Source organism: Gossypium hirsutum, chromosome D03 (genome assembly GCF_007990345.1).
Source record: "Gossypium hirsutum isolate 1008001.06 chromosome D03, Gossypium_hirsutum_v2.1, whole genome shotgun sequence".
Classification (NCBI taxonomy): domain Eukaryota; kingdom Viridiplantae; phylum Streptophyta; class Magnoliopsida; order Malvales; family Malvaceae; genus Gossypium; species Gossypium hirsutum.
In genome coordinates, this window is record NC_053439.1 from 38,843,227 (window position 1) to 38,859,478 (window position 16,252).

The 16,252-nt window shown below is 30.8% G+C and overlaps 1 protein-coding gene across 5 annotated transcripts; it reads right to left on the reverse strand.

Annotated features, from left to right (window-relative positions):
* Positions 1-6,453: 6,453 nt before the first annotated feature.
* LOC107949796 (40S ribosomal protein S19-3) lies at positions 6,454-13,291 on the reverse strand. Of its 5 annotated transcripts, XM_016884561.2 has the most exons (5): positions 13,122-13,291; positions 12,629-12,719; positions 12,332-12,515; positions 11,539-11,620; positions 8,211-8,581 (listed from the first exon to the last, which is right to left on the reverse strand). In XM_016884561.2, exons 1-4 carry the CDS (start codon positions 13,203-13,205, stop codon positions 11,548-11,550), a joined length of 432 nt encoding a protein of 143 aa, XP_016740050.1. In that variant the 5' UTR covers positions 13,206-13,291; the 3' UTR covers positions 8,211-8,581; positions 11,539-11,547. The 5 variants fall into 5 exon arrangements, with proteins under 5 accessions (XP_016740045.1, XP_016740044.1, XP_016740047.1 ...); XM_016884556.2 differs by lacking the exons at positions 12,629-12,719; positions 13,122-13,291 and adding an exon at positions 6,454-7,973 and having other exon boundaries at positions 8,434-8,581; positions 12,332-12,346; XM_016884555.2 differs by lacking the exons at positions 11,539-11,620; positions 12,332-12,515; positions 12,629-12,719; positions 13,122-13,291 and adding exons at positions 6,454-7,973; positions 9,305-10,072 and having other exon boundaries at positions 8,434-8,581.
* Between the last annotated feature and the right edge of the window lie 2,961 nt (positions 13,292-16,252).

Below are 16,252 nucleotides of genomic sequence, written 5' to 3' on the forward strand. Positions count from 1 at the left end.
AAGAAAGCCATTATATATATACTAGATGTGTCACTTATTATACTTCTCAAAATTAGAGTAAAATTTTGAATATGCATGATATATATTAGTTAAATGTTAGATAATTAGTGAATCGATTTTTTTTTTTTACTTTAAGTGCAAAAACTACAAAGAACAATATATGAAGATATTAATAATATTGATTAAACCAATTTGTTCGAAAAATTATGAGTAGATACGACAAAATCACTATGGTAAGGAGACTCTTATGCCTTTAGATGTTATATTTTGGCATATGTTTGGGAACTTTATTGATCTTGTAACTTGTATTGGACTTTGATGATGGATTCTTTATGGTTTATGGATGGAACACTTGTTACATCCTACTTAACTAGTGAAATCATGAAGTGATGTTGTATGCCATGTTTATAAGAGTTTTAGACTTGTTTCTACGTGCCAATTGCGTTTGAAATGGTTTGGTGTTATGTGACGCATGTTTGGTTGCATGTAAGGGATCCATTGCATGCTTGAAAATGTATTTTATTTTGCATTTTTGTACTTGTGCATGTCTAAGACCATACAAATAATTTTGAGCATTTCATGTATTTTTGGGTAGAAGTCTTGAACATTACTAGCTTATCTTAAATACAAATACAGAGTGTCAAGTCTCGAGATATAAAGTATTGAAGTTGAATTAGTGATTTTGCAACCTATGGTCTCGAGACATGGTCCTATTGTCTTGAGACATCAAATTTGAAAGCAAAAATTGAAATTCGGAGAGGCATGTCTTGAGACATGATTTCACTATCTTCAGACATTGCCCTACATTTTTATTGTGTTGACTCAAGATTCGTAACTTGATCTCATTTTTTTACTGTAATTGACCCTAGTTCTTGTTATAAGGGCATGTTTAAGTTTGATTTTCATGCATTACATGTCTTTAGTTGCCACGCTTTTGCATTGTAATTTTGATTGTTACTCTAATTATTTATTTGAGTTGTTTTGATAACGAATGTGGCATCTTATATATGAATCTCTATCGGGTAGGGTATAAAGTGTTACATATAAAAGAATTAAAATCACCAATTCAACTACATGCCCATGCAATCATACAAAATTTTGAGAATTTTTTTTAAAAAAAATCTAAAAATAAAGAAAAACATACAAACATGCAAAATATGCAAAAATTCCTAAATTCCCCCTTCCCTACTTAATTGAACATTGTCCCCAATATCTCAATAAAAGATATAAAAAGAAAGAAAGAAAACTCTATCATTTAAGCTCTCAAAAAATTGATTGAAGTCTCCTCTTAAAAAAACACTTCCTCAAGTAAATGCAAAGCCAAAAATCTATTAACTTTTTGTTAGTCTCAATTTTATCTTCTAGGTACAATGCTAGTAGGCATAGATGGAAAATTGAATAAAATTTGCTTCCTAGCACATATTTTATCCAACATTATGACCATTTGTGAAACTAAGACACTGGAATCAAATTAATCAAGCATCAAATCAAAGTCTTTCAATGCAGCTCAAGTTTTCTTGTTTAAAAAATCTAATCATGATGCATGTTGAATATTGAGGAGATCTCGGCCATTATGAAAATAATTTTAGACCTTTCTATGTGGGTAGAAAAGTGGTCGTAACCTAACAAATCATATTTCATATTTGTTCAAATAAGAACTGTCATTGTGAGTGTAATATTGTAAGTAAATTAAAGAGAGTCGCTTAGTTTACATCTAAGCTTTCGAGGACAAAGTCTTAAAGGGATAGTGATCCTGTTTAGAGTATAGGTGTGATGTTACTACTTAATGAGTGAATGAGACTTAAATCACAGCTTATACTTGTTGAGATATAGTGGATTAACTCTTTAAGTAAAACATCGTAAACATAAAAAGATCTCGAACTTACTTGATCCAATTTTTGGATTATAAAATTTTACTTTCCTCAAAACAGAGAAAAGATATATCATCTACTTGAGATTTTTCATGATTACCCAAAGGAAAAACTTAGCATTGATGACATTGGGCTACCATTTTAGACTTTGGGAGGAAACAAGTTAATGTAGTTGATGATTCTTGTTTACCTCTCTAACCACTATTGATTCTAATTACAATTCCAAACTTTTTAATTTCTTCATCCGGAACCAAATTGAAAAGCTTTTTCATTAATCTTCAAAATTATTCATATTTTTATAATCAAATAAAAAATAAACAGTAATCTAAGTTAGATTGAGTTTTTTTTATCTTAAATGTTTAAATATAGATATAATAGTTTTTTAATATTTTAAACTTTTAAGATTCAGTCCCTCTACTGAAAAAAATGGGTAAATTAGTTATTATACATTTCGAAACGTGCAAAATAGTCCCTTCATTAAAGTTTTTAGCGTGGAACGTTAATTTAAATGCTTAATTACTATTTTGGTCCCTAAACTATAGCTAAAATGCCATTTTGATTTTTAAAAAAATTCTTAACAATAATTCTAAAAAATTAAAAAAAATCTTTAAAATATTATTAAATTTATTTAAAATATATTAAAAATTATGTTAAAAATTTTCAACAAATTTAGCCTTCAATATTTACAAAATTTGTCATTTTAGTTCTAATTCTAAAAAATTCAATATATTTGGCCCTCGATACTTACAAAATATATTAATTTAGTCCTAACTCTAAAAATTAAAAATAAAATAAAAAATCATTTGTTACGCTTTATAACTCATCAATTAACCCATGTGAAATATTAAAATAAGAAAAAGAGTACACACTTTCAAGTCACTTGAAATAAACTCTAAAAAGTTGGGATAAAATACAAAAAACTTTAGGGTAAATTACACCAATTGCCCCTAAACTTTATTTAAAATTACAAATCAATCACCAACTTTCAAAAGTTACATAATAGTTACTAACGCAATCGAATTGTTATATTTTGGTCACTAATCCATTAACTACCATTAAAAGGATGACATGACACGTTAATTTAAATAGTTAGTTACTAATTTAGCTCTTGAACTATAGCTAAAAAATTATTTTGATACTTTTAAAAAAAATAAAAATATCTTAAAAATTACAGTAAAAATATTTTTATTGATTTTTTTTATCTTTTGTTATCTTTTTTCTCTTAAGAAATCAAAGCCAGATTTTCATTAAAACAAAATCAAACCAAGTTTTATTAAAGTCAAAACTTACACTCAAAGAAACTATTTTTTCGTGAATCATGATGTTTTTTTATTAAATTGAGCTCTCCTTCAATGGTGGAGAAATGTTTCCATTTTCAATAAAATTTTCAATTTTATGGAACTTTCTAAAGCAATGAGTCACTAACCGTACATGTTGAATACACTATTCAGTGCAATTCTAAAAACATTCATTTCAATAAAATCATGGTTTTATTATTGTTGAAATACAATCAAACTAAAGAAACAACATATTTACAGTAAACAAAATCTTTAAATTTTGTTTCTCTTTGGCAACGAAGAAGAAGATGAAGACAAGGAGCTTATTTCGCTGCTTTTCCACCTCTGGAGACATGTTGATGGTTTTGGGATTTTATTTTAAAATAAAATCTAAATTTTTATCTTTTATTTCTTCTCATAAGCTTAAAAACATTATTTTCTAAAATTTCAAAACCCATCCTTGTTCAAAACTCAAAAATTGTTAAACCTAGTAACTTAAATATTAAAGCTTCTTATGATATTAAACAATAAGATCTTTAAATGGGAAATTTTATAATAGCTAAGGGGATGCAAAAATGAGTGGTCGAATTTTTATAACAGTGATTACACACCATCAGGAGATATAAAAGTATAGGAGATGCAAAAAAATGAGCATTCACTAAAGTAGAATAAAATAAACATTAAATAAATTTTTATGTACCTTTCAATTGAAGCATAGGTGATGAAGATGAAACTAAACATTAATGAAAACATGAGAAATTTGGAAGCGAGTGTCAATTTTGTTTTTTGCTTCAATCAAGTTTTTTTTTCTTCAATCAAGCATGAGAAACTTTTGTTTATTTTTTGGATTTTGTAAAATAGGGAAGAAAATCTTGTAAAAAGATGATGATTTCTGGTTTCGTCTCGAAAGTTTGAACTTTTAGAAATTTTGTACCTATAACTTTTATTTTTAAAACATGTTAATATAATTTTTAATATTTTTAATAATTTATTTTTATTTTAAAGATTTTTTAATTTTTTAGAATTATGGTTAAGAAATTTTTAAAAAAATTAAATATGATATTTTAGGTATCAAATTAGTAATTAACCATTTAAATTAACATTCCACATCGTCATTTAACAGAAAAAAATTAACGGGTTATTTTATCCATTTTTCTAATAGAGAAACCAAAATGCAATTTGCTCCTAAATACAGAGACTTCCCCGATACTTTTGCCAAACTCTACGAGTTGGATTTTGGAAAGGGTTTTTTTCTCGTGTAGTAAGTATTCATTGTTATTCTAATTCTTTTTCTGCTTGTATAGCTACTCTATAGGGGAGTTCAAACTTCGGTTAAAACCGAATTAAACGATCGAGTCTATCTAATTCAGTTAATCAATCAGTTAACTAATCTAGTTCATTCGGAGATCAGTTAAAAGTTTTTTGAATTTCGGTTAACGATTAATTCAGTTCGAAATCGGGTAATTAATCGAACTTAATAAATAATATTATATATTATATATTATATGTACTAGGCTATTACTAATTTGGTTAATTTGGTCAAATGAACATTATCAATTTATTTGTTTTATATGTTTTATACTTGTTTTAACAAAATTAAATAAAATATATAAATTCCGGTTCGATTAAATTTTTTTTTTAAAAATTTCGATTTGATTAACGGTTAAAAAATTAAAAAATTCGATTAACCATTTAAACACTCCCACCACCCTATATTTTTTTGTTCTATATACAAAATCATTAACCATTCATTCAATTTGTATATAAACAAATGTGTTAAAAATTAAATGTAATAGTTAAACCATTAAATACCCGTTTATTTACAAGTGTCAAACTAGAGAGAAAGAAGGAGAAAGTTAGGTGAATGAGAGTATAGATATATGATTTATTAAGATGTTACATTAAAATGGCATATTGAAAATATTTCTTGCAAAATAAGATGATAGCTTAATTGCTTTACCCACTTTTAGAGTAAGCTTTAAAACTATCAAATTATTTGGAAGTCAAAATCCCATAGTTGATATTGAAAGCAAAGTAAGAAACCTCACTTTGAAAAAGAAAGTTGGGTTTGGAATAGTCAACTTCTTTCATCATATCAACTACTATACCTTCAATTTAATCAAACAACTCAACCAACATTCCTTTGTTTTAAAACATACATCATCAACATTTTACTTTTGCATAACAAAGTTTACTTTTAAATAACATGCCTCTTACTCTTTTCTCAAACTATTCTTTATATGTACACACATTAAAGTGTAATGGAGTAACAACTTTAGTTACAAGTAAGAAAATAAAAAAGATTTAGATGAAGTGTGGAAAACCTTTTTTTAAGTTTGTTTCTAGAATACAATAAATTATAAACAACAAATGTGATACAACAGTGGTATTAGGCATGTGTATCAAGAATGCAGTAGGATGGCTAATTGCTTAGCAAAAGCTGATTATTGGTTTTTACTCTTGGTCTCAACCTCTTGATTTTGCTTTGAATGTGTTGTATGAAAATGTTACTAATTTATCTTTTCCTAGATTGATTGCCATGTAATAACTTTTACCCTCCTTAATCATAAAAAGAAAAAAGTAACGAAAATTGCATTATTGAATTGCATTATGTAGATATTCATCAAATTATGTGTCTCTTAGTCCATATCTTAGGTTACAAATTATATTTTTTTTCATAACAACTTTCTATTTCGAAATCGTTATGCAAAAAAATAAATAAATTACTTTTTATAATAATAATAATAAAAGAATTCCAAAGAATTGGTTATTTAAATTATTTATACTAGCAACCATTAATATGATATCTAAGATATTATATTATTGTGGGCGCAAAATATGTTGTAGTTTAAGAATAAAAGAAAAGATTATGAGGTTTAAATTGATATAGAAATAGATTATTCTGTTTAAAGGTAATTAAAAAATGAAACAGTAAAGATAAAATAAGAGAATTGGTTTTCCAAATTTTGGATTCATTGATAGCTAATAACATTTTGACAATTTCTTCCACTACGTATTGTGGTATTAGTACAACTACTACTATTAATCATCTTGTATTACACTTAAGCAGTGGAGGAACATGTCACTCACTCAACCATCAATTTGTTTAATCTTTAAATTTTCGTTGTTTATCAAATCACTCTATAATACATGTCAATATCATGTCAATATATAAGAGTTATTTTTAAAAATTATTAAAAAATATAAAAATATTTTTATTATTTTTAAGTTTTAAAAAAATTAATTAAATTACGAGCCACCACATCTATATTTTCCCAAGTATAATGGGATAAAATCAGTGGAAGTCTTATAAAAGATAATAGATAGCTTTACCTTAAAAGTACCCCCCCCAAACCAAAAAGAATCAAACCCAATCACCACCTACAATTCTCTATGTTACAATGAAGGCATGTTTGTATTATACGTGAATGATTGATTGATGAGAATTCAATCAGCCAAGGGAAAAACTCCTATGATTTAATCCAAAACTGCTCTTTTATTTATTTTTTTCATCTCTAATATCATGAATCATCTCTGAAATTCGTTTGGCAAGTTGGATATCTGGTATCCCATCCTTTGGGATAACATGGTTCCAAGACATATCCACGGTTACCACCATTGAAGTTGTCAGCAGGGACATGGGTTTCTTGTGAAGCACCCCCTGTATCAGATGATGTGCATGAGTCATCTTGGACTTCTCTTTCTCCTCGGGAGACATCGTTCAAGGTGTTCCCATGCACCTGATCCATGAGATCAGAACCACAGTTTCTAAACAACTTTCCACCATATGTTTCTGAATCTTTGATAGCAAAATCTGAACTTTGGTTATCACAAATTTCGTCTGCAATATCCTCATCAAGAACACACAAGCCGTTTTCCTTGCTATGATGATGAGCAAAATCCTCGTCACATACAGGTGATTCAACAACAGAGTCCTCATCTTCATCTGAGAACTCAGCTTCGTTGTTGCCAGAATCATCGGTCCCTTGCCACTCATCGTTATCACTATCGATACTCATTGATTCACATCTATTCTGCTCAGATCTCTTCCACAGCATAAACACATTGAAATAATAGCTGACAATATCTGCTTTGGTTCGATGAGGGAAGACAGAAGCAAGGCTGCCCCAGAAATTCCTCCCCAAGGATGCTGGATTATAGAATACAACTTTATGGAATAGCTGTTCCTCATGCTCACTCCATTTCTCTGCCACTACCTCACCCATGTCATAAAAACCAAGCTCCATAAATCTCTCGTGCCCAAGGGATTTTCGTAGTTCCTCTCTTGCTTCCAAAATGTGCTGTCTGACACACCTAACAGAATCCTTGTCCTCACAACTACAATTAGTTCTTCCATGTCCAACTTTTTCATCATAAGCAGAAGACTCTAAGGCAGGAATTGGTATTATGCAAGTTCCAACCATTTCTCTCTCATATCTGCTAGCGGTTTCAGATACCTCCTCACAATTAGAAGCATTCCTAGTGACCTGTGAGTCCCATTCAGGAATATCTGCTTGGTAATTAGGACCAACAAGAACTGGTTTCCTTGGAGGGTATTGCAAAAGTATAGAATAGATGTCTTCCAAACGAGCTACTGTCCTTACTGGACGTTCAGGGTTAAAACATTCTGCAAATGAAGGCACGTGAAGTGGTTCATCCGGCCACAAGTCTTCTTCATGAGTGCTAGAGGTGCCCAGGGAAGATATGGCAATGCAGCCAGGAATATTGGCTTCTAAATCCTCAGGATTTCCTTGGTGTTCAGTATCAATGGCATTTGCAAGCTTTTCATCGCACTTGGTGTTAACATTTGGGAATCTGCCCTCACCTTTACCCATTAGACATTATAATGCAGTAAGAAATAATTGAGAAGAGGGGGACAACAAATCGACATATTCGCTACTGAATCATCTGATAGTTTGTTGCTATTCAAAAAATCAGTGTTCTCAAATGGTAAAAACGCAGAACACATGAAAATGGACTCAAGAGTGACTCAGACAGTGAACTTTGATCCAGGCACAAGAAATAAGCACCTGAAAATAACTAAAATACAAAGGGCTATGACTAAAGATTGAATAATCACCTGATTTTAGGTGCTAAAAAGGATTCATTCAAGACGGTGGATCAGGATTCATAACATAGATACATGTTTAATATTGGTCCCAATTACTATTTATATCATCAGTTACAATATAGATACAATGCCAAAAATAAGTGTCACGTTAACATGCCCACATAGCAGCCTACATGAACCATGTGTAGTTTATTACACGCTAGAAATTCTGTACCTGAAGCATTAGAAAACGGGGCAGCGTCTTCAGGAAAAAGGGGTTCAGAAGATAAAACCCATTGATTACTATGTTCTGCTTGTCTTGGTTGCTTGCATGAAACCTCAAATACATCCTCGATAAAAGGCCGCTTATGTACCATGTTGAACTGCACCACAAAGTCGAATCGATCAAATAAAGCAAAAGAGTTGTTGATAGAATTACTCAACTGTAACTCGAATCAGGAAGTAACAACATCAAAGACATTGAACGATGACAAAAATGACAACAGCCACAAGAACAAGTCAACAAAATAAGCTATATAATAAAGGGAACTGAGCAATAAATGCAAATATCAGATTATGCTCATTAAAATAAGCTACTCTACAATGACAACAAAATGCACTAGGATAAATCCCTGCATCCTCGAAGTCAAATCCCAATAACTTACTTAAGACATAAATAAATGAGGACTCAAACCACATTAGAATTGGATACAGTAAACGAATGTCATGATTAACTATCAAATGATATATAGCAGGCATCCAACGATGACATTTCACACATGGAAAAACAAACACTAAGCTAAAATGGCCATAATTTATTTACTGTTGTATTGTAGATGACAGAACACTAAAGATTACGAAGTTCATTAAAAAGCTCACATGTTCATGTATCAATTCATGGAAAAAGTGAAGAAAAAAAGGTCGTTATTGTTATAATTCATTTATTAATATTATTATTTATTATCATGTGAGAGGTGTGTCAATCTGGGTATCATGTCCTGGTACTGACTTGGCTTATTAAAAGAATTACCATTTTCTAAAAAATTTTAAATTTACAAATAATATTTTTTATTTGGAAATTAAACGAAAAAGTTTTATTTTAATACCTCAGAAATATGTCCTTCCTTCAAATGATCGGTCGGGTAACAATTTGGAAATTATGTGTTAATTAGCGAACAATAAAGGGATTAAGATCATGATATCAGATGCGAATTAACTTTCCCTGAGTCAATTAAACGAAAAACAACAAAAGCCCCAATTCCCAATAGAACCTAACCCTAGATCTAGAAATTGTTAAGGAAATCTATAAATTTGAGGCTGATTCACAGACGAAACATCAATTCCCAACAAATTCAACCCAAAAGGTTAACAGATCTATAGATCAAACAACCTTTTAATGAACCGAAACCTAGAAATCGATTAACCTCAAAATTTTGTTTTTGAAAACTAATTTTAATCAAACCGGAATCCAGATCCAGAAAGCTCCAACCCCAGAAAAGACATAATCGAAATATACAGATCGATAAGGAAAAATTAACCTTATTAACGGATCTTAGAAACGAGAAGAAAAATAAAATAAAATCGGATAGGTCGGCAGAGAATGAAGAAATTTAATGGAAATCCTAAGTTGATTTTATAATTAAAAAGAGATATCAAATCAATTGAGAAACGATGGAGATCGAAATTGGGGATTTTGTTAATGACAAAAAAAGGGTAAAAAGATATTGTTACCTTGTTTTTCCGTAACAGATCAGATATGTCGGAAAATTGAAATAGCCAAAAAAAGGACACGTATCTGGTGATAATTACGGGGAGGGCCACTCGAGCTAATGGAATAGAAAAAGGGCGTATATGTAGGATCCCCCTTTGTCTATTATGGGGTTCATACTTTATAAGCGTTTGGCGAATCGCAATTTGATCGGTTAGCTTATGCAAAACTAACACGTGGCATTTTTGGTGGGTGAGGTGGAAAATTTTATTTTCTCTTCTTATTTCTTGGTTTTTATTATAAGGATAGTTCTAGAATTTATGGAAATAAATAATATTAAGAATTGATTAAATTCTAATTAGATTATTTTAAGCATCTTAGAATTTTAAAATTTTAGTAAATAGTATTTATTAAATTCATTAAGTTCTACTACTTTTAAAATTTGACGTAAAAAAACATATGATGATAATGTAATGTCATATCAGTTTATTATCTTCACCTATTATTCTAAAAAAATCAATTAACAGATTTAATTGTTGTCAGAATTAAAATTTTAAAATTTGGAGAATATAGATTAAATCTATAACTTTACGCATAATATAATACTAATAGTAAAATAAAACTCCAAAAGGATTTAACTACTATCATTTGGCCGAGACTAAAGTTCCAAATTTTGAAAATTACTAGAGCTAAATTTGCCCAATTCAAAGAATATATAAACTAAAATGATCAAATTAAGTACAAGACTACTGGAAAAATATTTATAAAATAAAAAATATGTTATAAAAGCTTATTAAATTAAATTTATTGTTTAAAAATATGATTATAAATTTAAAAGAAATATTTTAGTAAACAATTTAACAAGGGAGAGAAATTTTACCTAAACTTTCCCAAATCCAACCCTAAAATTTTCAATGAAAAAATCAACCCAACCCATCCCTGAATTCGATTTTTTTTTAATCCTATAAAGTTAGACCTGTCCATGGGCCGGGCCGGGCCAGGCTCGGGAAAAAATTTGGCCCGACTCTTAGGCCCGGGCCTGGCCTGGCCTGAAAAATAGGCCTAAAATTTTGCCCAGGCTCGACCCGAGAAAAAATAATAAGCCCAAGCCCGGCCCGGCCCGGCCCGGTTTTTAATAAACACAAAAATATTTTAAAAATAAAAAAATAAAAATATTTTTAAAGTATTTTAAATTAAAAAATAAAAATAAAAAATATATATTTATTATATTCGGGCCGGGCCCGGGCCAAAAAAGTTGAGCCTGAGCCCGGCCCATTTTTTAAACGGGCCTTGTTTTTTGCCTAAGCCCATATTTCGGGCTTATTTTTTTATCCAAACCTTCCTATATTTCGGGTGGGCCGTCGGGCCGGGTCAGGCCGCCCGGCCCATGGACAAGTCTACTATAAAGTTAAAGCAAGCTTGAAATTAGTCAATTTCAAATACACCTATTTTAAGTCATAAGTCAAGAAACAAGCAGCACAATGGAGGTTAAGAGAAATAAAATAAAATAAAATAGAGAGAAGAGAATGAAAACATGACATACAGACCAAAGAGATAACTAATTTAACACTACCTCCTGAAACCTTTCTCTTTCAAACAAAAACTAATTTCTAGCCATAGAAAATTATTTACTTTAATTTTTCAAGGGGCAACCGCAATCCTTCCAGCAACCTGATCAAGATCCCGTTGGCCGTTTGATGTGATTTTCCGACCACTGATACACAGGGATATGATTTTAGTTTATATGACATATGAAAGAATGTTGATTATATGCAAATATAAACAAAACAGGATGATCATTGATATAAATAAGCTTTTCCTATGTTACTCAGACCCGGGTGTGGCAGTTGCGGAATGTCTCATAGATGAGTACATCAAATTATTTGGAGAGATTTGAAAAGGCTATATCCCATGTCCATGTCCAAATATGTGTTGGATACAGGTAGTTGAAGAAAAATGGAAAATGGAAGCAACATAGAGGTGTTCTCCATACTAGTATCTGCTATACAGTAACTAAATCTTTTGAAAATATACATTTTATGATCTGAAGAGATTAATGAAAGGAAAATCTTGCCTGGTTAAATAAAATATCAATAGTCAAATTTTTAAGAGCTAGTTCTGCTATAATCCTAAAGGTCATAAATTCGATTTTCAAAGATTTTCTAGCAACAGTCCTGAGAACATCACAAGTCACAAGGCATTTTCATGCACACATGCTTCGATGCAATAATGTCTCTTACACTAAAGTAGACAAGATAATTGCAGCATCCCAGCCTAGTAAACAGATTACAGTCAAAAGGATGTCTTTACCAATCCTTGCACTATTAATAGCATGAAGAATCAATCAGCTTGATACATTCAGAGGACTTGAGCTAATAGCAATGACAAACCCTAAACCCAAGAATCATACACGAAAAATACTCACCCCTTGGTATCAAGATCAATGATGTTCACGTTTTGCAATTGCTGGAAAATATGACGAGCAATAGAGCCACTGCTCTTGCAGAAATGACGTGGACGGCTGCCATTTCTCTTGGCACCTCCATATATCCTCCTGAAGGCACCAACACCAAGACCTCCTCTCAAGTAGATTTTCTTCGCCATCGAAGCTACAAAGTCATGGACAACAATGACATATGAGAATATAGTTGCACTGTATCCTTTAGTGCTTTTAACAGTATATCACACGGTAAAGGGATTATGGAGCGAGATATCTACATACCAGCTCTAATATAGTACCAATCAGGGTCGTATGGAGGAAGCTCCTTTAGTTTACCACCCTTGACAATATCAGTCCATGGAGGAAGCTCAATCTATCAAAAAACAAAGCAGAAAGGGAATATGAGGAATGAGCTGCTATCAATGAAGTAAACCCTTATTCCTTCATGTTCTTTAAATTTCTCGAAAAATTACGTAAATGCTAAAAAGGAACACATTACAAATTATATATATATATGAGAGAGCAAGCTGTTCAAGCTTTACTTCAAATTTACTTGCTTTAGGCTCCTTTCTTAAAAATTTTATATAATGATCATCTTTTTAATAATACAAATTTCCCATAATCAGAAGACTCTTCCAATTAAATAAAAAAAAAAGAGGGAAATTTGAATTAAAGAAGAAAACACTAAAACAAGAAAGAAAGCAGCGAAATCTACAAACTCAAAGTAAAGATTAAAGAAAGAAAGGGATGAATTTGTAAAAAAAAAAAAAACCACCTTGCCGGAGCGCTTGAGATGGGCTGCATAGGCCTTCACGAACTCATGGGGAGAAACGTCCTTAACAGTTCTCGCTGCCTCCATTTTTATTTTTTTTCTGGCTAAGGTTTTGCGCTTCAAACGTTACTCTATTATTTTAAACTCAGTCGGAACAACTCAATTAAAAACTCACTTCACAAAAATAAAGGCTTTTTCTAAAATAATCCAAATTAATTCATTAATTACAAAAATAACCTAAGAAAAAAATTACATATGTAAGTGACCTAAAGTCCACAATGACCATCGGTGCCGCCTGACACACCAACGGCACCGTCCCTAATGATGACTCAATCATCGACTTTTAAAAAAAAAATTTTTTTGAGTGTCACCATTGTGTCAGACAACATTAGTATCTATTTTTTGAAATACACGTGAAAAATATTGATATTCACAGTGAGTAAAAAAAGAGAAAAAAAATATTTTTTTAATAAGTATCGCAGGTGTGTCAGGCAACAACGATAATTTTTAATATATATATATGGTTTTTGGGTGCCTCCAATGAAACAGAAAAAAAAAACTAAAAAGAAACTATTGAAATAGAAAAAAAAAAGATACATGAGAGAAAAAATAAAACATGGGAAAGGAAAAAGAGATATGAAAGACAACTTAATATTTTAAAAGATAAACTATTAAAATAGTCACTTTTATTTCCATCTGGTTACATTTTAGTCACTTATGTTTAAAATGTTACGTTTTAGTCACTTACATTAACTTGTTGTAATATTTTAGTCACTGAGCCGTTAATTGTCATTAACGGTGTAACGGTAAGTTGATGTGGCACGTTCAATCATCATTTCAAACAAATATTTTAGGTTAAATTATATAATCGGCCCCCATTTTTTTCGTTTTGAGTAATTTTTTTTCTTTTATGTTCTTTTAATTTTTTCTCTTTTTTTATTTTTTTTCCATTCTCTTCTACTTCTCCCTCTATTTTCCTCCCTTTGTAATGCCCCAAAATTTTGAATGTTTAATTGCCATATTATATTGTAATTAAATTTTTGTATTTGTGGCTATGTGCTTTGTGTATGTGTTTGAGGTTAGGGGTTCAAGCCAAGTTTTTAGGAAGTTTTGCTCTTTTGTTTAAAATTAACCTCTACTCTTGAGCCTTTGATTTAAGTCTATTTCCTTACTAATTTGTGTCAAGAATGAGCCAATTAGTTCACTAGTTAAGAATTTGTCTACTCTCTGGTGTTGTGTTTAAGTCTTGGCGTTGGTATTACAAAAATTTAGCTAAATGTTAGAAATCTGTTGGAAGTTAAATTAGATTCTAAAACGTTTTTTTCTTTTTCTTTTTCCTCTCTTTTCTTTTCTTTTACATTTTTCTTCTTTCTTTTGATTTTTTCTTTTTGACTGTGTTTGGCGAGTGGTTGTCGGAAATAATTGAGGGCCCTAAGTTGTTCGATGCGTTGTTAGAAGATCTCTGTGTAAGTTCTATCGTTAAGTCTTGTGTTTCTGCGAAGTTCTGTTGGTTTCCGTTTGTGTATTTAAATTGAGATTTCTCTAATTGTTTCATTCGAATTCTCTGTTAAATTGTCGTTGATCTCTTCCCTTTAGGCATGAATATTGAGGAAAGTGGTCCTTCGCGTGTTGTTTCGTATTAGTTCTGTTGATTTTTTGGTAAGTGTTCGTTTGTTGGAAGTTTCGCGTCGAGGTTCTTGACATAATTGTTTGAGTATTAATGTATGTGATTTTCATCAATTTAATTGCTTGATTGGTTGTTGGATGGAAATTAGGTTTCGGGATTTCTCTACGTTGTTCCTATGTCAACACGTTATTAGGTGCATACTGAAAACCCGATTTTAGCGAAACATGATTGTCGACGTCATACGGCCGTGTGCTAGGACGTGTATGTAACACCCCTTACCCGATACCGTTGTCGGAGTCGAGCACGAGGCATTATTTTGCTTATCTTACTAATTCGAAGCATAAAAACTTGTTTTGAAAATTAATTTCACTATTTACAGCAAATCTGTCCAACCGCACAGCAGTTACTAAATTGATTATAACTCGAGCTACGGGACTCAAAATTTAATTCCGTAAATTTTTCCTGAAACTAGACTCATATATCTTCCTACCATAAAATTTTTAGAATTTTTGGTTCAGCCAATTAGTACATTTTATTAGTTAAAGTCTCCCCTGTTTCACCACTTAACTGTCCTGACCTCTTGCCACTAAAAATAAGTTTTCTCACTGTAGGATTTTCATATGAAGTTCTTACTTGTTTCTACAGAAAATAGACTCAATAAGGAATCTAGACATATAAACTATAACTAATAAACATTTTTGTAGAATTTTAATGATTTTCTAAACTCAGAATAGGGGACTCCAAAAATAGATCTGACCCTGTCTCACTAAAATTCACATATCTCAAAATATAAAATTCCTTTTGTTAAACCGTTAATTTTCCATGAAAATAGACTCAATAAGCTTTCAATATATATATATCATTCACCTTCTAACTCATTATATACTATCCTAGGTGATTTTTCAAAGTCACGTCATTGTGCTGCCTGAGTTCTGTTTCTTTGCAAAATTTTACCCCTTTCATGATTTCCATGCATAATTTATCACCTAGACTCTTATAACAACAAACACCTTCATACTTAACCATTTTAATAACCATTCATCATCAAATACTTACACACCATTCTTTAGCAAAATCATAATTACAAACATGCAAAATAACTAAATCCCTATACATGCCATAACTCAAACGTGTTTCATCATAAAATACCGAGCAGTTGTGGTTGATAGTGTGGACGATCTCCGACTTCTTTAGGATCTTTGAAGTAGCTTTGCAATACTATAAGAGAAAGAGAAAAAAAAAAGAAGTAAGCATAAAGCTTAGTAAGTTTACTAGCAAATAAATAACAACATTAAACACAAATAATTAAACTCAAGTGTCTATATCTCTAGTTTACTCTTTAGTTAATCTCATTCTAGTTCTCTTGCTTGTTTACTTAGTATACTTGTGTGCATAAATTACTCTTCTCTTGTTGCATCGTTGAATATCAATTATTAATTTAATAAATTCTTAACTCTTATAACTCACCTAAGCTTGCCATTTTTGCTTTTAACTGAACTTTCATGTA

Excerpts from the sequence above, each read along its gene's own strand:
- LOC107949796 (XM_016884556.2), bottom strand. The coding sequence starts at position 8,575 with ATGGTACATAAGCGGCCTTTTATCGAGGATGTATTTGAGGTTTCATGC. Across the intron at positions 7,974-8,433 it reads CCCGTTTTCTAATGCTTCAG|GTGAGGGCAGATTCCCAAAT; the intron begins GTACAGAATTTC and ends TAATGGGTAAAG.